This window comes from Gobius niger (assembly GCF_951799975.1).
Source record: "Gobius niger genome assembly, chromosome: 23".
In the NCBI taxonomy this organism is placed as follows: domain Eukaryota; kingdom Metazoa; phylum Chordata; class Actinopteri; order Gobiiformes; family Gobiidae; genus Gobius; species Gobius niger.
Window position 1 is genome coordinate 14372571 of NC_136874.1, and position 23143 is coordinate 14395713.

General features: G+C 42.7%; 1 protein-coding gene across 1 annotated transcript in view; it reads right to left on the reverse strand.

Annotated features, from left to right (window-relative positions):
- Positions 1-18771, reverse strand: part of LOC306982007 (diacylglycerol kinase zeta-like) — a gene marked incomplete at its 3' end in the record, with an annotated part of 100052 nt that extends 81281 nt beyond the window's left edge. The window contains exons 1-5 of the mRNA XM_079581750.1: positions 18641-18771; positions 17453-17556; positions 3194-3302; positions 2909-3004; positions 1326-1403 (exon numbers count right to left, since the gene is read on the reverse strand). Coding sequence (XP_079437876.1) covers positions 1326-1403; positions 2909-3004; positions 3194-3302; positions 17453-17556; positions 18641-18769 — 516 coding nt within the window. The 5' untranslated portion in view covers positions 18770-18771. The remainder of the gene's footprint in view (positions 1-1325; positions 1404-2908; positions 3005-3193; positions 3303-17452; positions 17557-18640) is intronic.
- Between the last annotated feature and the right edge of the window lie 4372 nt (positions 18772-23143).

Sequence of the window (23143 nt, forward strand, 5' to 3'; positions counted from 1 at the left end):
ACCCCTTTTTAAGTCATTTTTAAGACATTTTTAAAACACACTGAAAATGGACCATTTGATAAACAACTAAACCAACAAATTAGTCTACCACAAATTCATGTTATGTACAATGTAATGGATTATTTATTCATTTATAATCATATATTTACATCAAATATATTGTTTGCTTGTTTGATTATCTATTTATCAGGACAGTATACAATTACATTATGCTGGAGAGCAAAGATAACCATACCAGACGGTCGCTTCTCAAGCTAACCTGTAGTCCTTAGGGGGAAAGTGTCATATATACAGTATATACACAGTGAAGTTAAGGGTCATTTATCAGCATCACATCCATAACAGGCATTATATATCAGGTAAAAGTAATATATATAATATCATTAAAAGTATTATAATTGTGTGACAGTGTTTGGTCCAAGTGCTTATAATTGTAGTGCTGCCCTCTGCTGTTGCAATGCTACCTCATTAATATGCATGCCAGTGTTCATTAATATGCATGATGTCATCAATATTATCGATATCAGAATAAATCGGTATCGTCCCGCAATGCCTCGTCTTATATCACAAAAATGATATACTTTTTGTTGTTGGGGCCACATTGGGTTTTTGGACTTGGATTGGGTTATTTCAAACAAGCACAATTCTCAAATAGACTGGATAAAATGTAATTGTCAAAATAGTAACACAAAGCAAAAAAATAGCTGCAGTTTTGCATTATGGATGAAAACATAGATGTCTTTCCCCTGTTGGGAATGCACATTGGGCTTTATCATCTTTTGCGGATGACACATTTGGCCCCTGAGCCTTACTTTTTCCACCCCTGATATATACTCGCACGCCTATGGACGACATCATCTCTTAAAGTAGCACCTACAGGCATCCAACTTTGTGTACCGCACCAGAAATAAGTTCTTAAAGAATATTTAATCCCTAAAAGTTAGAAGTAGTTTGCTCAAAGTTAAGATAATCAAAAGCCTCTCGAAAATAAACCTTTTTATTGTATCTAATATATCAACAGAATGAATCCAGAAAGCACCCAACTGTGATTAATTTAGGTAATCAGTTATAGATCAGGATCAGGATAGGGATGAGGGTCCCGAGTAACCAGAGGAGAGGGGGGAGGAGGTTTTGTGAAGGCTGGGGGGGTCTCACTCTAAAAGTGGGGTCATTGAGCGGGAGCAGCGAGTCCAGCAACATGGCTCTGGAGCTGGGAAACTGGAAAAAGTCAGCATTTAGTTTAGTCACATGTGCCTTAGTGTTGATGCTTCTCTTGCTAATCCTTCAGCACATTCCATTCCCCTAATGTAAAAAACCAAACGTACCTTCTCTAACTGTTCTATGCAGACGGTGTGAGCCATGATTTTACAGGCCGCGCACTTCCTCCGACTCGACGACTTCTGCTGTAGAGACAAAAGACAATTCAAACATCTTCTTCAGTCTCACTTCGACATGCAGGTGTGCAGATTAAGCAAAGAAAACGAGTCGAAAGCAAGAATGAAAATGCAACAAAAGAGCGACAATGATCCGTTCCACTGGCCTATAGACTGTAACCTTTTAGATTTGGGTAAAGCTGAACTGGAGAACATCCATTTGGTTAAGGTGGGGGTTTGACGCAGTGCATCGTCTGCGCTAAAGACAAACTGTCCAAGATGAACATTTGGGAAGCTTTTTTGTCATGGTTTTGTTGCTTTTTCGTCGTTTTTTTTCCATTGCCTTTGTTGACACTTTTTTTTTTGTTCTTTTGTTACTTTTTTATTGTATTGTTGTTGCTTTTCTAGCATGTTTTTGTTGCTCTTTTATTGCTCCTTTGTCACTTTTTGGGTCACTTTTTCATTGCTTTTTGTTGCGTTTGTCATGTTTTCGTCAATCATTTGTCACATTTCTGTTTGCATTTTCGTCCATGTTTTCGTTGCTATACTGACACTTTTTGCAGGAAGATTTTAGATTTGGGTAATGCTACAAATGGAGAAAATGTGCTGGGTTCAAGGGTTCAGAGGTTAAGAGCAGTGTTCATTTCGTCGACTAAAATATTTAGTCTTAATTTTAGTCAAAGTGATATTTTTGACGACTAAAATTGGACTAAAACTAAATTAAAAGTTTTTCATGAGACTAAAACTGTGACTAAAATGTCCAGATATTTTAGTCGACTAAAATAAGACTAAATAAAAATGAAAAGGAGAGATCATCCAAACTTCTATTGAGCGTCTGAAAGAGCCTCAGATCATCTAAATTCTCTGCCAAAGGATCAGCTCTGAGCTTTGTTCATGTGGAGCAGCTCCATGAAGCAGAGGAACAAGATTAAATATGATTATAATGAATATTATCAATATAAGTCGACTAAATTAGTCTTAAATTTAGTCGACTAAATTGACATGCAATTTTAGTCGACTAAAACTAAAACTTTTTGACTAAATCTTGACTAAAATTAAATTACATTTTAGTCAAAAGACTAAAACTAAAATAAAATATGTTGTCAAAATTAACACTGGTTAAGAGCTTAAAAAACAATGAAATGATAAGTTTTGTAATATTTGCAGGAAGGCGCAATCCCGTTTGACACCCACTAGAGGGCACTGTCACATAGAGCAGGAACAAGACTAAACTGTGGAGAGAAAAGAGTCTAAGGGTAAATAGTTTAACATGTGTTTTGAGTTTGGACTTTGGGGAAGCATTTGTGTTTTTTTTCTTCTCCACATTGATTTATCATGATTACAGAAGTGTTTTGTTATGTGTGGGTGTGCTCATTTTGGGATAGTCTCACAGTTTGTTTGTTTGGTTGATGATAATCCATGATTCCTTCTTCTTCCAGTGTTTACTTTCCTCTAATAAGCTCTGCTGCGTTTCCATAATAAAACGCTCCATACTTTCCCCCAAACAAAGGGCGCAGACGGTGTCCAGTCCTCACCTGAGCTCGGGCCACACAGTCCTGCTCCCCCAAATAACAGGAGTCTCCGGAAACGTTGGTCTCAAACCACACGTGCTCCCCGTACATCGCCGCCTCCTGCACACAAGGGGGAGAACATCATCCTGGGTCATCTACACGTGAATAATCAGGTCAATAATGATTGAGTGTTTTCACAGACCCACTTCACATTATATTGAATGATGGACTGTTGAATGTATGTGGCTGTTGATGTTACTGTTTATAAACTCGACTGATTCTTTAACATATATCTAAATGTGTGCTCACAGTCCAGTCCACGGCGGAGCGGAGGTACTGCTCGGGCTCCGTCCTGCCCAGGTAGGACGTGCAGGGGTCGCAGGGCAGCTGACGGAGTCCTGACCGGGCTATGGCTTTCCTGTCGACACAACAACACGACAACAGAGGATTCAAACTTTTATCACTGCTAAGATGAAGATGAAGGTTCCGTTTGAAATCACACTGGTCATACTGAGAGGGAAGAGCTCCAGTTCATTGGTGTTGTTTGGACTGGATTATGGTCTGTCTGACTCACCCGCTCTCTCCTGACAATGTTATTATGTCTGTGATGTAACTATGATAATCATCTCTGCTCACGACGGGGCGCGTGTGCTAAAAATAAATGACAAATAAAGAGCTGGTCGTGAGGGTCATCAGTGAGGGACAGTGTGGGTGACCGTGAGGCCTGGAGGCGCCTGGAGGAAGAGTCAGCTGGTCATCATCACCAGGAATACAACATCCTGAGACTGAAATGAAAATACGATTGGCAGATTGGCCCGGTTTTAGTATCTTTAATGTCAAAATAGAGGAGGTCAGACTCTGGAAAGAGCAAAAACAGAAGTGACCGAGAGTGTTTTAACAACAAACACATGGACCCACATCCACTCCCCATCTCCTCAGGTGAGTTTCTCAGTTTAAAGCGCCCTCACTGACAGTACTGGACAGACCGGCCTTTAATGTGTCCTGGTTCGCCTTCAACACTTCACTTTCTTTGCAGTTGTGTTTTGACGTAACTTGGATTTTGTCTCTTCCCAAGTAAAAAAAGCAACAAAAAAAAGCGAAATGTCCAGGTAACCATGGCCTGTATCAAAACAAACATGGCAGCTTATGTGAGCGTAAAAGAATGGGATTTTCACACAGGCAGTGGGAAACAGCGCCATCTTCAGCCAAATCAACAGGCGAAGCACAACAGTAGTTAAAGGGATACAGTTTTATACCCACAGAACTGCAAATCTGTAAATCGACCAGGACGGGACAGTTATTTCCGGTGCTTGTACAGCCTGAGCTCCTCATGCACGAGATAATCATTGAGGCTGCAGTTACGCCGTTTGGCCTGAGGGGGGAACTGCGAGGACAAAACTGACAAACTCCACAAAGCCCCTTTGATCAAACGTCAGAGATTTAAAGAGAGATGGAGGATATTTGAGAGGAGATGTCTTCATTCCCATTTTAGTGATGCATTTGAAATAGTGGAGCAGAATAAGGCCATTTTTTGACCAAATGAATCACTTTTTTATACAAGTCACAGATTCGCAGCCAAAAAAATTATCAATGTCATTTTCACAGATGGTTTCCGATGACACCTATACTGTAATTTTGAGTTTGATTTGACCTCAGCCTTTTAAAACATTAGGATCTTTTGCTCTAGGTCCCCCAAAAAGATCCTTTTTCAGAGCCGCTTCATTTGAAGTAGGTTTTGGGGTCCGATATGACGGGTGTTGGAAAGTCCAACAGCTGATGATGAAATGATTATTGGGGCGGCACGATAGCGCAGCAGTTAGCGCCTCCGCTTCACAGCTAGAAGGTCCCAGGTTCGATTCCCACCAGGACGGGGCCTTTCTGTGTGGAGTTTGCATGTTCTCCCCGTGTCTGCGTAGGTTTCCTCCGGGTACTCCGGTTTCCCCTACCACTAAAAACATGTGCAATAGGTGAATCCTCCAGCCAGGTGATTCTGACCACCAGCCTAGCTCCACATCATGGAGATGGGTCCCTGGGCGCGACCACCGCTCCTTACGGGTTGCCCCAGCGGCATGGAAGGATGGGTTAAATGCAGAGGACAAATTTCCCTACGGGGACAATAAAGTAAACCAAAAAACAAACAAACAAACATTAGTGTTTTCATTTCAATAACATTGATAGTACATCTTTTTTACTTTGTACTTTTAGAGTAGATCATTAGATTTGTTTTTATGTAGCTTGAGGAGCTACACAATCAAAACACGGCAAAACCACCATCCATATTTCCATTATTGCCACTTTGCTTCTATAAACAAACCTTTCATGTTCCATAGAAACAAGATGGAACCCGACCAGTGGACACATTTTGAAGATGAAAAAGTTTTAGACCAAACAAATCCCCAAGTATTGATCTAGTATTGTTTAAATGCATTAACGCGATTTCAAACAGCTTCCTGACACATTAAGCTGAAAATGACCACGAATATCCTCGGAACTATTGGGAACTAACGGACTGAGCATTGATCTTATACACATTAGTTATGCAGCCTGTGTATTACAAGCTGCAGGCCACATCATTAGGACACTTGTGTTCCAAACTCCGCAAATCCAACACCTGCTGTGTAATAATCGGATGATGAATAATGTAACAGCACAAATGGTTTCAGATTTGTGTCAAACCGAGGAGCAGATCTGCAAATGTCATTTCTCTCATTGTCTGCGGCTCCTCGCAAACAACGGCGTCGCACGATGTTTTACGGCTTCTCCTTTTTTACACCGCTTCTCAAATTTAAAGACACTTGAGGGCTTGTTTATGCAACAACACATCCTTCACCAAACGTGTGGGGATTTAGGCAGAATTACTCGCATATATTGTGTGCATGAACCCAAACAGCCACTCGCTCACACGCCTTTATATTAAGGTAAATAATCTCTGTCAGCGTTGAGATTAGAGTCATATGGGAGCGGTAATCCTTCTTAGAATACTTCAGTCCAGACGTCTACACTCTTCCAACAACCACGTTCGTTTGGTCTATATCTACAACGGAAAATAGCCAAAGACTCCTCTGTGCCTCCGATCTCAAATGCTAAGACTTAAAAACAATCTGACCAGTACAGCCGATGGGAAGACTTTTCAAAGGCTTGTACTTCTGTGTGAGTCCTTTTTATAAACCAGTTCCTTCACTGTCAATATTATTTGTCTTGAATATTGATGACTGCATTATTGCAATATGTTACTAAGCCATGGATCCCAAAGGCGACTCTTTGTCTGCTCAGGTTTCCTCTCGTCTGCAACATCGACACTGAAGCGACCTGAGGAGGAAGAGGAAGGAGGAGGTGGAGCTGACCAGTGCAGGACACCACGCTCCGAAACAGGGGCAAACCCAGGAGGCGCTGCATCGTTTCAGAGGATCAGAGGAGACGGCAGACAGTCAGGTTTGCTCCGGGTGCTATAGTCTCCTCTACCTCCAAAAACATGCTGCTCAAACTAAACTCAACTAAAATAGAACACTTACTTACTAGTGCAGCGACGAGAGATGCCGTTTTGACGCAAAAACAGACCAACGATGTTGTCCACACCAAACACACGCCCCATCTCGACCAAAACCTGCCCAACCAGGACCGGCTGGAAGTGATATGCACTGTCTGTGGCCCTCCATGCTGTAAACGCTTCAATATGTGGCCCTTGATGAAAAAATCTCCTGTACAAAACCATCTCACACAGTGTCATCCACTAAATGTAAACAAAAAACAAAAGCAACACGAGTCAAAACAAGAAAAAATACTGTTTGTTTAGGCTGTGTAAGCAAAAATGTGGAACGCCTCAGTGATTTTGTGACATATATCTCACAAAATGGATATTGCGATAGCGGTTATTTGGAGATATATTGTGTAGCCTTAATATCAACTTCACTACCATTATCACACCTAAACGAGAAACTGACCAACATCTGACCACTAGAGGCTGCTGTGTGTGCACATCCGCTCATCATGTCTATAAAGAGATTAGATTAGATTGTGCTATTTTTAACACCGGTAGTGGGCCCATGTGTGAGGAGTGGGCCCTGCTGGGAGGATTAGCCGCCTATTAGATTAACTGCGGTCAGTGGGACAGACAGAAACAAAACGGGGCTCGCGGACGGGGGCGAGATCCAGGTCTGTGGGGGAAATGAATTGGAAGTTTAATTCCACAACCGAAAACAGGCCTTAGAGACATTCATAATATATTTACGAATCCCACAGCAATGCCAGTTACAATCAAAGCTGAGTGATGTCTACGTTTGACCATAACAGTTCAGTTCACTTGACTATTTGTTCACTTCACTTGGCTTCATTTCTTCAGTTCACTTGGCTTTATTTCTTCAGTTCACTTGGCTTTATTTCTTCAGTTCACTTGACTATTTCTTCAGTTCACTTGACTATTTCTTCAGTTCACTTGACTATTTCTTCAGTTCACTTGACTATTTCTTCAGTTCACTTGGCTTTATTTGTCCACTTCACTTGGCTTTATTTGTCCACTTCACTTGGCTTTATTTGTTCACTTCACTTGGCTTTATTTGTTCACTTCACTTGGCTTTATTTGTTCACTTCACTTGGCTTTATTTGTTCACTTCGCTTGGCTTTATTTGTCCACTTCACTTGACTATTTCTTCAGTTCACTTGGCTTTATTTGTCCACTTCACTTGACTTGTTCACTTCACTTCACTTGACTTGTTCACTTCACTTCACTTGACTATATTTCTTCACTTCACTTGACTTGTTCACTTCACTTCACTTGACTTGTTCACTTCACTTCACTTGACTTGTTCACTTCACTTGACTATATTTCTTCAGTTCACTTGGCTATATTTCTTCAGTTCACTTGGCTTTATTTCTTCAGTTCACTTGGCTTTATTTCTTCAGTTCACTTGGCTTTATTTCTTCAGTTCACTTGACTATTTCTTCAGTTCACTTGACTATTTCTTCAGTTCACTTGGCTTTATTTGTCCACTTCACTTGGCTTTATTTGTTCACTTCACTTGGCTTTATTTGTTCACTTCACTTGGCTTTATTTGTCCACTTCACTTGGCTTTATTTGTTCACTTCACTTGGCTTTATTTGTTCACTTCGCTTGGCTTTATTTGTCCACTTCACTTGACTATTTCTTCAGTTCACTTGGCTTTATTTGTCCACTTCACTTGACTTGTTCACTTCACTTCACTTGACTTGTTCACTTCACTTCACTTGACTTGTTCACTTCACTTGACTATATTTCTTCACCTCACTTGACTTGTTCACTTCACTTCTCTTGACTTGTTCACTTCACTTCACTTGACTTGTTCACTTCACTTGACTATATTTCTTCAGTTCACTTGGCTATATTTCTTCAGTTCACTTGGCTATATTTCTTCAGTTCACTTGGCTTTATTTCTTCAGTTCACTTGGCTATATTTCTTCAGTTCACTTGGCTTTATTTCTTCAGTTCACTTGACTATTTCTTCAGTTCACTTGGCTTTATTTCTTAACTTCACTTGACTTTAATTGTTCACTTGACTTTATTTGTTCACTTCACTTGTCTTTATTTGTTCACTTCACTTGACTTTATTTGTACTTTTTGATGCAGTTTAAGCCTAAGGAAAAATTATCAGTGCCAGCTCACTTTTAAACCTCTTCCATCTGTAGGACTAAAACATGAACCTGCAACCCCAGATCCAGGTGGAGGCGTTGTGTTCTTCCTCTCCTCTCCTCTGCTCTCTCTCCCATCATCATCATCGTCACCACCATCATCGCGCTCACCCACTCTCATCTCCATAACAAAAAGGCCGCTCAGCACTCCCACGCTGGCCTCATTCTGCTCAGCCCCGAGAAGCCTCCTCCTGGACACCACCAATTAGCCGCAGTCGTCAACAAGCCACACATAAATCACACTCCAGAGGGACACGCCGGGGAGAGAACCGGGGAAATGGGGCAGCGCTAAACTTAAAATGACACAAACCACAGAAAAGCTGGTGGTTTTTCTGCAGATGCAACTAAAGCCAAAAGGAACGTTTCGAGTGGTTTTATTATTAAGAGAGAAGAGTCAAATAAACTGCTATTTAAATGCATTAAGGCTTTATTGTGGCTTTAGTGAAAGGAAATAAAGTGATAGTCTGTAAGTTTGCAAAGTGACAGAGTGAAATTTTAAAGCAAACAATCAAATTCCTCCCCTCTTTAACCAGAAAGCTCTTCTTAGTTTGCAAAATGAGGAGAGCAGGAACAGAATTTTCAAGTAAACGATCAAGCTCCTCCCCCTCCCTCCTGATTGGACCTGACAGGCTGGATCACAAGAAAAGCTCGCCTGATTGGTCGACGCGGGAGGATACTAGACTCTGATTAGTTGCTGAGCTCAAGGAAGGAGGGACAAAAAAATGATATCTATATTATTACTTAACATCAAAATGCAAGAGGTGGTCGATTTTGCCCATTTTATAAAATGTGTAATGTGTAAAGTTCCAGACTATCACTTTAAGGCGATATTAAGACACATGCATAAAAGTCTTTTAGAGCCGGGGTTCCCAAAGCGCGGCCCAGGGGCCAAATACGGCCTGCCAACCAATTTTTGATGGCCCTTGGTATAAAGAGATATGAGAGATGGTCCTTTTTATTTCATAGTTAAAGGAACAGGCCACCATTTTTCCATACTGAGATTCTTACCTGAGTTTAGACAAGTTGATGCGTACCTGTCTGGTCTTTGTGTGTGCTCTCAGTCATGCAAAACGACCAAAGATGTTGCTAGCATTTGGCCTCTCCCAGTATATTCCTATAGCTCCAAACGGGGGTGAAGTTAGAAGCGACCAAGCTCTTCCACAAGCACAAAGACCAGACAAATCAAAGGGAGAGAAACAGTTTTTGAAACACAGAAATGTTTTCAAACCTTGCCGAATCAGTTAAAGGTTCTATATCATGCAAAATCGACTTTTTAGAGCTTTTAGCCATGTTGTTATGCTATTTCCTTATCAAAAACACCCCCAGAGTGGTTTGTGGCTTCATTCACGCAGCTCTCAGTAATCCTCCTGAATCCTGCTCTCTGAGGCTCCGCCCTCTCCTGGTGAACGACTGAGTGTTCAGTTGTGTCGTCACAGCGGAACGGAAGTGCTCAACGTCTGCAATGTACTGTCTTAATTCTATGCTTACGGACGGATTTTAATTTGTAAAACAGCGTTTTCATTATTTCTGTCGTAAGAGAGAAACAAAGAGGGAAAAAAAAGAAAAATAATAATTAAAAAAATTAAAAAGGATGTGCCCGAGGTGCTTCCAGGTCAGCTGTGGCCAAAACAAACACATCCCTGAGCGTCTGAACAGATCAGTCATGTTTGCGCTGCAGCTGTGAAGATGGAGCTCGTTATAACCTACTCTGGACACACCTGTTTTTTATTCTTAACTAACGATAATGTCACGGACGGAGAAAAAGAAGCGCGTTTGGCTACGAGGACGAGGAGTTTATTCAACCTTTTTCAGGAAGAGGCCACTCAGCTGTTTTTTTCTCCGGGATTCAGCGACTTTCACCAAAATATTGTTTTTCTGTGACTGTCTCTGATGGATGTTTGGTGAACCTTCGCCAGAATCAAAGTGGATTAACTTTTATAACCAACGCGAGTCCCACAATGTAAACAGCGATGGACCAGAGCGGTGAGTCAATCCAAACGCGGGTTAGCATATTAGCTTGTGTGTTAGCATATTAGCTTGTGTGTTAGCCATTTATGAAGCTGTGTTGCAGATGTCAACTCCGTATAACTGCATCGTGAAGTGACTTCACTTATTGCTGTTTATTTATATTACGGTAAAGTTGTATGTGCGGAGAGAGGGGGCGGAGTTAACTGAATCGAAGCGTTGTGTCTTCCGGGTTCGAAAAATACCTCCAGAAAACACTTATATTTATCACAAAAATGAGTGCTCCATAGTGGTAGAGGTACAATATATCATATAAATGCCTATACTTAACTTTGGAATGGCTAAAATAGCATGATATAGGACCTTTAAAAGGATGTATCCGTGGAAAAATGTAGAAAAAGAGGTTACAATAATGTGGGCCACCTACATATACGTTTTGATTTTTGCATCTCTAGTGTTGATGTAAAAGAGCGACTGTCTGTCAGAGGTGAATCATTGACTCACATTGATTAACCCACTTCCTCTTGCACCCACACAGACGAAGCGCTCACGAGCCGCGGCGTGAGAGAGGCAAACATTTAAGGACTTTGCATTGTTTCCGAGCCAGTCGCGGCGAAAGCGGCGGAATCGTCAGACTGAAGTAATCGTCACCGCGTCATCCCCGTCTGCTGCCAGTTCTATCCCACCCACTGACAGGTGCCATGAAGAGATCATTTGTGGAGCTCACTTCCTGCCAGTGATGCTGTGTCTGATTATTACCGGTGCACATTTGAATAGATTAAGGGAAAAACGCTCCAAATTTCAAAAAAATGATAGACTTGCTTTGGAAACAGGAGCTGTAAACTGAGAAGAAGATTTGTGTCCGAATTGAAGCTCTCCCTCCTTTTAGAGAACTGCTCACTGCTCACACAATCGCCCATGCATTCAAACCATCCTCGACACTAAATACCAGAGGATCAGTTTGAACATAGCATGGTGGTATGAGTAGGAGTCAATAACGTAGCATACTGTATGGAGCTAAATTAGTGTCAGTGATTGCATTAACATGGAGCTCCTCCTTGTAGTTAAACCACTTGTCTCTTCTCTCCTGGCAGTGTTCAGATTTACTGGCTCCACTGTGTGATTTGAAAAGGGTGTGAAACGAGGTGGTGCATTTTCAGGCATATTGAATCAACCACTAAATAAGCTAACAATGAAAAACAATGTTTGACAAATTGGCCCTTCTTTAACTCTGCTGCTCAGAGAATAGGGCCAATAGTGTTTAGAAATACAACTCCAACACCAATACAACACAATACAACACAATTACAACCCCTCATTTGAAAGCTAAGACGCATAAAAAAATAAAAACTGATCTTTTTCCTCGCGTTGTCGCTGTGTTGTGTCACCTTTGGTATGTTTTTTTATTTTTTATTTTCATTTTTGTCACATTTTTGTTGAGTTTGTGTGACATTTTTGTCACATTTTTTGTCACTTTGTGGTTGAGGTTTTTGTCACTTTTTGTTGAATTTTTGTCTTATTTTTTTTTTAGTTTTTGTCACATTTTTGTTGAATTTTTGTCACATTTTTGTTGAATTTTTGTCATTTTTTGTTGATTTTTTGTCACTTTTTGGTTGAGTTTTTTGTCACATTATTGTTGAATTTTTGTCAAATTTTTGTCATTTTTTTGTTGAATTTTTGTCATTTTTTGTTGATTTTTTGTCACTTTTTGGTTGAGTTTTTTGTCACATTATTGTTGAATTTTTGTAAAAATTTTTGTAGAATTTTTGTCATTTTTTTGTTGATTTTTTTGTCACATTTTTGTTGAATTTTTGTCACATTTTTGTCACTTTTTTGTTGCGTTTACATCCTTGTTTTCTTCTCATTTTTGTGGCTGTTTAGGTGCTTTTTTCCCAAGAAGCTTTTTGATTAGGGTAAAGCCAAACTGGAGAAAATGAGATCCGTTCATGTGGAAGTTAAGAGGTTCATGTTTTACAAATTTCATAAAATGCCCAAAATCTACCCCGTTTTTTTGCATTTCGATGTTTAGCAGGTAATAACATAGATATTATTTTTTGTAAAGTCCCTACTTCCTTGATCTCAGCAACTTATCAGAGTCTAGTATCCTCCCACGTTGACCAATGAGATGAGCTTTTCCTGGAACCAGCCTGTCAGGTTCAATCGGGAGGAGTGGGAGGAGCTTGATCATTTATCTTTGAAAATCCTGTTCCTGCTCTCCTCATTTCGCAAACTAAGAAGGGCTTTCTGCTTAAAGAGGGGAGGGATTTGATTGTTTACCTTCACATTCCCTCCATCTCTCCTCACTTTGCAAACTTACAGACTATCACTTTAATGCAAAGAACCAAAACAAGCTCCTCACTATAGCACAGTAAATGTTTCAGGAAATAAAAATGACATCACTAATCATATAAGCCTATACATCGGCTATAAATCCTAAACGGTCAGCAGGGTCAGCACGTTCAGCAGGTTAGGCAGGTGGGGTCAGGCCAGTCGAGCCGTTGACCCGCAGACAGACTGACTGCGTGATTACTGAAACAAAACAACCCCTGTCACAAACAAAGACGGCGGATCCAGATCTAAGTGTTGTTCTGTAGGTGCGCTCGCAAGCTCCAGCTGATCCTTATATAACCCTCCATGAGTCTGTGCCCCTCCCCCAAGCGCCCGGCCGCTCACTGCCCCATCAGGAGACTCGCGCGACGGGATTACCGGCGCTCTGGGTCGTACGGAGAGGCCGGAGTTTGGCGATGGGGATGCTGAGTCCATCGATAAAACAGTCACTCACGCCCTTCGCTATTATTGCTCCGAAGAACAAGTCACAGTTTTGCCATATTTAACAAGAATCTGTGGAGATTATGAGGTGCGAGTAAAAAATATGGACAGAGAAATCAGATTATTGTCCGCGGTTCTCATGGTGACACACATGCACAGTGTCAGCCATGACAGGACACATATCTGGACTCATTAAAGGCAACAATATGAAGCCAACATGAGCAGACCTTCAGGTTAGCCTCTTAACTCCCACCTGAACATGCTTTCTCCAAATTCTCCAAATCTAAAAGCTTCTTTAAAACAGAGGCAAAAAACGAGAGGAAAATGAGGATGTAAACACAACAAAAAAACGCTAAAAAGTGACAAAAAAGCGACAAAAGAGCAACAAAAAAAGTGACCAAAAAAACCGCAAAAAATGACAAAAATCCAGCAAAAAAAAGACAAAAATCCAGCACAAAATGACAAAATTCCAGCAAAAAAAAAGACAAAAATCCAGCACAAAATGACAACAATCCACCAGAAACGTGACAAAAAAGCGACAAACTCAACAAAAAAGCGACAAAAGAGCAACAAAAAAGTGACCAAAAAAACAGCAAAAAATGACAAAAATCCAGCACAAAATGACAAAAATCCAGCACAAAATGACAAAAATCCAGCAGAAAAATGACAAAAATCCAGCAGAAAAAATGACAAAATTCCAGCAAAAAAAGGACAAAAATTCAGCAGAAAAATGACAAAAATCCAGCACAAAATGACAAAAATCCAGCAGAAAAATGACAAAATTCCAGCAAAAAAAATGACAAAAATCCAGCACAAAATGACAAAAATCCAGCAGATAAATGACAAAAATCCAGCAAAAAAAATGACAAAAATCCAGCAGAAAAAATGACAAAATTCCAGCAAAAAAAGGACTAAAAATTCAGCAGAAAAATGACAAAAATCCAGCACAAAATGACAAAATTCCAGCAAAAAAATGACAAAAATCCAGCACAAAATGACAAAAATCCAGCAGAAAAATGACAAAAATCCAGCAAGAAAAATGACAAAAATCCAGCACAAAATGACAAAAATCCAGCAGAAAAATGACAAAAATCCAGCAAAAAAATGACAAAAATCCAGCAAAAAATGACAAAAATCCAGCAAAAAAAAAAGACAAAATTCCAGCAAAAAAAATGACAAAAATCCAGCAAAAAAAATGACAAAAATCAATCAGAAAAGTCATAAAAAAGTGACAAAAACACATAAGGGAAATTAAAAGTGACGACAATGGCAAAGTGGAGAGAATGCATTTGGTTTTGGCGGGTGGTAAGAGGTTAAAGAGCTGTCCTCAGAGGGCACTTTTGACCCAGCGTGTGATGTCACTGGAGAGTCCTGTTCAGAGTGGTGTGAGGACAGCGCCTGGGGATCCTTCTCAAGAGCGGGGCAGGCTGATGGGAGATTGATGAAACTTACCAAGAGGTTCAGGGGAAAACTCCACACAGAAATGCTCCAGACAGTTCAGGAATCAAGGGATCTTCTTAAATTGGGGAGAAATTGCTTTATAGTTTGCTGACCTAACCTTCAGGGCCGTTGGGGTTCCCAAACTGCAGTGTATCGTCTGTTCAGGTTTTCACTGAAGCCAATAGGGAATTCACTAGATCGCAAGCAAATATATCAATATCCCAAAACGCGTTGGAAAGCAAGTTTTAGCTGGATAACCACTGAGAAGAGATTCAAAACTATATGTAGGATGTGAAAAGTTCCCTCCACGTTTAAGAAGAAAGGGGTTTGAGCGCCCGAATGATCAGGGAGCTCTGAGGTCGGGGGCTTCATGCCCCTGGTAGGGTCTCCCATGGCAGACAGGTCCTAGGTAATGGGTCAGACAAAGAGCGGTTCAGAAGCCCCTTATGAGACCAACAGGCCCGGTTAGAACCATGAGGCCGTCCTTTTGTGGACCCACCACCTGCAGGAGGAGCCATAAGGGGCTAGTGCAATGCGATTTGGGCAGCTCCAACGACCCGGCAACGGAAAAGTGGAAGAAAATGGATGGATGGATGGGTTTTCATGAGAACTGTGTCTTGAAACTCATTATAAACCATGAAAAGGGCCTGAGAACCCGACACAGAGAAACAACAACCTTGTGTTGAGTGGCTGTGATTGGCTGATCCATTCGCAAGGTGAGGAAACTGGTGTCAAACTCCTTCGGGCTCCCTCTTCCAAGCTATTTTCTATCAAGACACTGTCCCGAAGCTTTAGTGCTTTTGTGTTTTATGTTTGTCACTAGCTGAGACCCGGCCTTCGGCCGGGCCTCGCTAGTTTCCACATTTGATAGTCTGAGATTATGAGTTATTACAAAGAAATGTCCAACCCGTCACACAGTTCAGCTGTAGACCAGTGGTTCCCAACCCATTCCAAAAACTATGGCCACTACAAATGTTTAAAATAATTAATGCTAAAAATAATTTAAAACAAACTGCAATTTGAGTGCTTGATGCACCCGTACTCCTTTCTTATAAACTACAACCACAATATGTTCGCTAAAAGGGAGTAGAATTCAAGAGACAGTGGAATAAGCATGGATCAATATTAGGGGTTCAGCTCTAACGGTTCGGTCCACGGTGCAGGACCCGTGGTGTGGTGCATCACGGTAGTGTACAATGTAAAAAAAAAAATAAGTTGGTTTTGAACTGAAATAGCCTAATGATTGTTGTTAGACAGTATTGATAACCTTACAATAAAATTGGCAATGCATTCAAAGCAGCTTTAGAATCAAATGTACCTCTGGGCTCACAATACGTGAAAGCAAATGACACACATCGCCCTGTATGCGCGCGCGCGCACACACAGACACGCACGCACACGCACGCACACACCGCCCTGTTGTGATGCACGCGCGCACACATACACGCACCGACGCACACACAAACGCGCGCACGCGCACACACACACACACATCGCCCTGTGTGGATGCGCGCACACGCACGGCAGTCAGATCGCGTGCATTCGCGTTGTTGTGACGGCGGGTTGTCCTCGGACAGCAGCACCGCGGTCCATATGGACCCGTGGTCAATGCCCTCGGGCGGCGGGACCGCAACGTGGGGGCCGGCACCACGCACAAACTCACTACTGTCGCCAGGCTTCCTGATGTTCCCAAACGGTCTCCCATCCCAGTCCTAACCAGGCCCTTCCCTGCTTAGCTTCGGAGGAACGGTCTCCCATCCCAGTCCTAACCAGGCCCGTCCCTGCTTAGCTTCAAAGTCGGTATGGGAAATAAACATGGCGGCGCCCAGGCGGCGGCCATTGAGATAGCGGTTTCTATAATAGATTCTTTTTTAAAGATAATACATCACAGCGTGAACGCACATGAGAAAGGCAGAAGTTCGAACAATTTGACACCGGGGTTACAGTCGTCCCCAAAGACGTTAACTCAGCCATCGCCAACAAAAGTAAAATAAAAGGAGTAGATAGATTTGAGTGTTGAGTGCCTCCCGCCATTAAGCAACAAAAAGAAGAAGCACATTTTCGGTTTTAAGCCGAGTTACCACAGAAAGTGTCGATCTCAGTCAGATGACTTTAGTGATCAGTGATACACTATGGCATCACTTCTTTCTGGAACACCATATTCTTTGGTGATATACATCGTGAAGCTACAACATGGTGCTCCAAATGCTGTCTTACCGCTGAACCAGATGCTAATAGGCTGATAGAGGATGGAATTGGAGAAACATAGTGGCCGGGGCAGGGCCTATACCCACACTAACCACATTACAAATTCACTTCCTCCTACTCACCGCCTGACAGGGCAACACACACCGCCACATAACCAACCGGCAAACAAAGAAACAATGTTCTATCTGAAAAGGAAGAACTGATGTGATTGATGCTCCGGCTAATGCCGCAATCACAGAACCAATCTAAATATAATTGGCTTTCCTTGTGCCGGAGCAGGGATTTCCAATTACACTCATCAGGCCTAGTGCGGTTTGAATAGAGCCTCACGCATAAAGTCTCCATTTCTATTCGTGTTTTCAATCAGAATCATAATAATAGAATAATCAAATGTCATGTAAGAGGATTGGAGCGCTCACGACAAAGGCAGATGTTTGCATGACACAGGGATCGCAAACTTTGCCGTGTGACGAGGATCTGATGCTCAGTCAAAGTACATTTCGAGCCCCAGTTTGCAGTCCGTACCTGTAGGATGACTGTTTCCTGAAGTTGAGGTGAACAAAATCCGCCTCCGTTTGGGACGGCGCCCCGCCCGCTCTGTTCGGACCCTCGGCTTCCCGTTTAGGGATCTGAAAGGCAGACCAGGATGTAGTCAGTGACACGTGGAACAGTCATGAAAGTACAAATGATTTCATGTATTAAGGAGAGGTCTCAGTTTCACACCTGCCCCCTGCTGGCCAGCCCTCACACCTGCGCAAGCAAACTGAGCAGCGCGGCCTGATGACATCATCACACAGAGTTGTTCGTTTTTATGTCAGGCAAAGGCATGAGCCGTGGCACGTGAAATGCGAAGGGGAAATAATCCCAGCGCCATGGAATAAAAAAACAACACTGCATAAATCGGTAAATATTGTATTGTGGAAAACAAAACTTTTCCCATTTCCACGATTAAAATCAAAACTTAGCTTAAATATAATGAACTACAAAACGTTAACCGAGCGCATTTTCTCCAGTTTGGCTTTACCCAGATCTAAAAAAACATATTGAAAAAAAAAAGCGTCAAAATAGGGACGAAAACGAGGATGAAAACGCAACAAAACAGTGACGTGCTGGAAGAGTAACAACAAAGCAACAAAAGAGCAACAAAAGAGCGACAAAACAAGTCACAATAGCGCAAAAAAAAGCTCTCTTTCTCTTTACCTTTACTTTACTTTCTCTTTTGTAGAGCTTGGCTTTCAAATGAGGCGTTACTCTGGACTATAGGCTGTAAACACCAGTCAAGAAACTTTTAGATTTGGGTAAAGCCGAACAGAAGAGATGCAGGTTAAGAGGTTAAATAGTTTCAGGCGATGTAAATGTCCTTCAGAATATTCAGAATAAGGTTTTCACAAGAAAGATGTGTGCATGAATGGGTTACACCTTTACTCATAAAGAGATGATAATATTGACATAAAGTAAACAGCCTTGCAAGGTAAGGCATGTAACTTCCTCCTACAGTGTAAAAGTGGCCATGTTTGGATTTTACTGGCAACATGTAACAAGTCAACAACACATTTCAAAATAGTCTGAGAGAGTCATGTTGTTTCCAGGTCTGAACGCGTTCATTTCAGCCGCATTGTTTTTGCCCTGATCTCGGGCAGGTGGAAGTTGAACCACGGCTACTAAGTTGAGCTCGCACGCGCCCACCTCCACACGACTTCTTCCTCTTCCCACCTGACTGCAGCTTCCGGGCTTGGGGGCGCTCGTGGAGGCGCTCTCCCCGGCCAGCACGTCCTCCTCCTCGGCCACGTCCTCCAGCCCGAGCCGCTCCACAGCCGGTGCGTCGCAGCCCCTCGTCATCATCCCTGCGCAAAAGAAAAAAAAAACTCTCTTCGCGCTTTCACCAAGTGGCCGTCGTCCCCCCGCGCTTCTGGACGAACTGTGGTGCGCTCAAAAGGTGACCTGCCCCATCCATATGGCGCCCCCGGGGCTGACAGCGCACTCCAGTCTCGCGCTCAGAGAGGGCTGCGCAGTTTGCGTCTCGTCCTGGCGCAAACAACGACAAAACGCAAAATAATGAGCGGCATTAACTTGGAGAGACGAAGGCGAGACACGGCTGCGCTTGGCTCAATGTTGCAGGAAATCATCTGGGAGTTCTCTCTCCAACCCCGCCCCCTTTCACTTCAAGCCGCTGTCTCGACGAGACATACCAACAAGCGGTCTAGCTCCGCTGGAGGGCGCCAGAGTCCAGGGGAGGATGTTGGTGTCCCTGGTCCCCCTTAATCCCCACGTTTTCTCCAGTTTGGCTTTACCTAAATCTAAAAGCTTAACGAAAAAAATCAAAATAGCGACAAAAATGCCACAAAAATGTAATAAAAAAAGCACAAAAAAGTGACTAAACCGGGAAGAAAATGTGACAAAAAAAACGTGCTGGAAACAAAAGTGACAAAAATGTGACAAAAATGCACCAAAAAACAACAAAAGAGCGACAAAACCATGCCGGAAAAGCAACAAAAATACTCCAAAAAAGTGAGAAAAACATGGCATGGGTTTGTCCCTGTTTCAGAGCGTGGTGTCCTGCACTGATCAGCTCGTCCACCTCCTACTTCCTACTTCCTCGTCCTCCTGCGCAGCTCCCTCCGCTCCACAACAGTCTTGACCATCTTCTGGGAAGAGCTGAGCTGTGAGTCTCGCCCGGATACCTCCTCGCTTGTCCCTTTTTTTGTTTCTTGCAGTCCCTTTTGTGATGCCTCCACTGAGCTGCAGGTGTGGGGGGGCGCTGGGTGCCTCTTCAGTGTCTCAGAAGAAGACATTTTTTGAAGAAAAGCGACAAAAACACACAAGTGAGGCAGTGACGATGTGACAAAATCGTTAAGATCACTTTTCAGCTTTCAAATGAGGCCGTACACTGTTGCTTTCCAGTTCCTATATGTCAGAGTAACGCCTCATTTGAAAGCTAAGACCTCCAAAACTACTACTACTAATCTGTAGATGAATCGATTACGAAAATAATCGATAGTTCGCAGCTCTCCGAGTTCTCTTTCGACCCCTGAAGTGTACCTAATGTGTCGCGGTGCCCTCTTGACCCGCCCTCCATTACCTATCCTGCTCCTCCAAACATGCAGGTTACCGTGACGACAGCCTTTCAGCGCTCCATCCTTTGTGGGCGTCTGTCTCTCCTAACACCCAGAGAGCTGACGGTGCTGAACCCGGGCCATGGCTAACCCACATGCATGTCCGGTCTGCTGCCCCCCTGAAAACCCCAGCAGACAGACCCAGTGCGGTCAGCGGCCTCCACCGGGCCGGTCACACCCAGGACCGCTGCCCCTCGCCTGGACCAGAGCGCCAGATAAGCTCCTCTATGTAGGGTCAAAGCCCAGCGGGGTTAGCCGGATGCCAGACATGAGCTGCTGGTGTCAATGAGCCGAGAATGAGCTTACGTCTTACAAATACATTCCAGGCATGACTTCAATTCTTTTAGTCGGTCAGTTAGTAAACAATAAGGACCGGAACATTCATCAAAAGCTTTATCAATTGAAAAGGTCAAAGCATTTCACCAAATTTTCATGCATTTCAGATTCAAATGTGGAATCTGAATGGGAAACAGACTCCAGGAATCAGAGCAGGTTTCAAAGTGGGCGGGTGTTTAGAAGGATAACATCAGTTGCGTAATTATCATTGTATTTCAGTGAAGCAGCAATTTTATCTGAATTTTTTAAGCTGCTGACAGGAAGTGACATAGACAAAGTTCCATAGCAGTTTGACTCACTCATTTCCCATTGACTTAACATGGTCTGCACGGCAAGTGTTTAAAATTTGCCTTCATCTATGTCACTTCCTGTCAGTGTCCAATAAAGAAGTGAAACTATAAATACAACAGAGTAGAAGAGTATGTCGTGAACACTGCATAAACTAGACCTTTCTTGAGCGATGGAAGAGATAGAATAAAGATAGAATCTAAATTAGGGGTGGGCCATATCGTATCGTCATACCAGTATACGTTTTTTATATCGTTATCATTTTTTATATCGTTGTGGACGTAATATAATTTGCATGTGCACTCCAGCTGATTTTGACTTAAGTCCAAACCAGGGAGGATGTAAATTGCTTGAGTAGATCATATTTGGGAGGAAATTAGCATGTTATTGTTCCTTTAAAGGGGGGGGTATTATGCAAAATCGACTTTTTCAAGCTTTACATCATGTTATTCTGTCACTCCCTCATTAAAAACATGCTTGAAGTGTTGCCTTGGCACATTCTCGTATTTTTGAGTCATCTGTAAAAACTCTGATGGCGGCCATTTTAGGGATAGGTTTGCCTGAGTCCTCCTAGGAACGCCCCCACCTCCTGGAGACGCCTCCGAGCTTTCGTTAACAGCCGAGTAACCAACCACTGCCCCTCAGCAGAACCCCCTCCCCACTGATGCCACAGACAGCGTGTGGAGGGGGCGTGTCGGAAAGGGTCAGAGGTTCTTAAAGAGACAGAGGCCTATTTCAAGATGTTCACTACAGCCATTTTGAGAGAGACATTTTATACAAGGCAGTTATTCTAATTTACTGCATTTACAGACCAACAGAAGGTTTGGTCATCATTGTAGTGTGATATAGACTGGTGCTATGGGACTGAAAAAAGCATAATACCCCCTCTTTAAAGGAATAGGCCACCGTTTTTACATACTAAAATATGTTCTTACCTCACTTTAGACGTGTTAATATATCCCCGTCTGGTCTTTGTCCGCGCGCTCTGTCACGCAAACGGAGCACATACGCAGCCTCTCCCACATGTCACATAGCTCCAAAAAAGCTCACGATAGAAGCTACCAAGCTCTTCCGCGTGTTCCCTATTTAAATAAAGTTACGTGAAGTGTTTTCATGCGAAGTATATTTACACAGAAATGTAACATGTCGATTTTATAAGCAAATAAAAAGGGGGACTATATTGTGAGGCGTAATGATACGAGGAGTAAAACGTCCGCGCAGTAACTCCTAAAGGTTATTGACGGAAGTGAGCGGGGGAAGTCTTTAGGAGTTACTGCGCGGACGTTTTACTCCTCGTATCATTACGCCTCACAATATAGTCCCCCTTTTTATTTGCTTATAAAATCGACATGTTACATTTCTGTGTAAATATACTTCGCATGAAAACACTTCACGTAACTTTATTTAAATAGGGAACACGTGGAAGAGCTTGGTAGCTTCTATCGTGAGCTTTTTTGGAGCTATATGACATGTGGGAGAGGCTGCGTATGTGCTCCGTTTGCGTGACAGAGCGCACGGACAAAGACCAGACGGGGATATATTAACACGTCTAAAGTGAGGTAAGAACATATTTTAGTATGTAAAAACGGTGGCCTATTCCTTTAAGACTGGGCCACATTGAACTCGTTATATCGTCATTGTAACCGTTTTCTTTTCTTTTTTAATGGTCATTTATTTGCCTCGGGAACTGGAAAGTCCCACTGAGATTTCGGAATCTCATTTTCAGGGGAGTCCTGGCCCCAGGTGGTTGACCTATTGTGCATGCTTTTAGTGAAAGGGTAAACAGAAGCACCTGGAAGAAACCTGCTCAGACACAGGGAGAGTATGCAAGTACATTTCCGACATGGTATATACTGTAGAATGAGGTCCATTCCAAATTACAGCCCATGTTGATAGCCAGTAGATATACGTCTCAAAGTCCACATTAAAGGATTATGAATTATATGAATGTGCTGCATAACTATAGCCTGGTCAGTCGCCTATTCTTAAACTGGCCTCTGAGATCATTGCTACAGCACATACCTAATCCAGAAAAATAACTATTGAGATGAATACAGCGGTTCTGAATGTGTTCTATGTGCTCAGTTCGAATCGACTGTACCTGTATCAATACATTGACGATGCCAATCCCACCCTAGAGAATAAACAAAGACCGAGAGAGAGCAGCCAGTACATCTCCACCCCGCTGACTGTCTGATATCCCCGGGCCTGTGTTCCTAAGGCGGTTTATTTTGGCAGGCCTGGCTGTCTGTCTGGCGTTGGTGCTGGTGCATGGCGTGGCATCCCATTGACCTGGAGCGCCCACCCCGTCCCCGCTGCGATTCTGCTGACAGGACAAAGGCCCATGAGATAATGCCATTCCAGAGGGATCCCGGTGACACCCCTCAGGTATAAAAGAGCGCACAGGCGGGGGGCACTGGTCGAAACCCGCTTTGTTTTCTTCCCCCCGTACAGTCGTCGTCTTCTAAACAGACCTCCA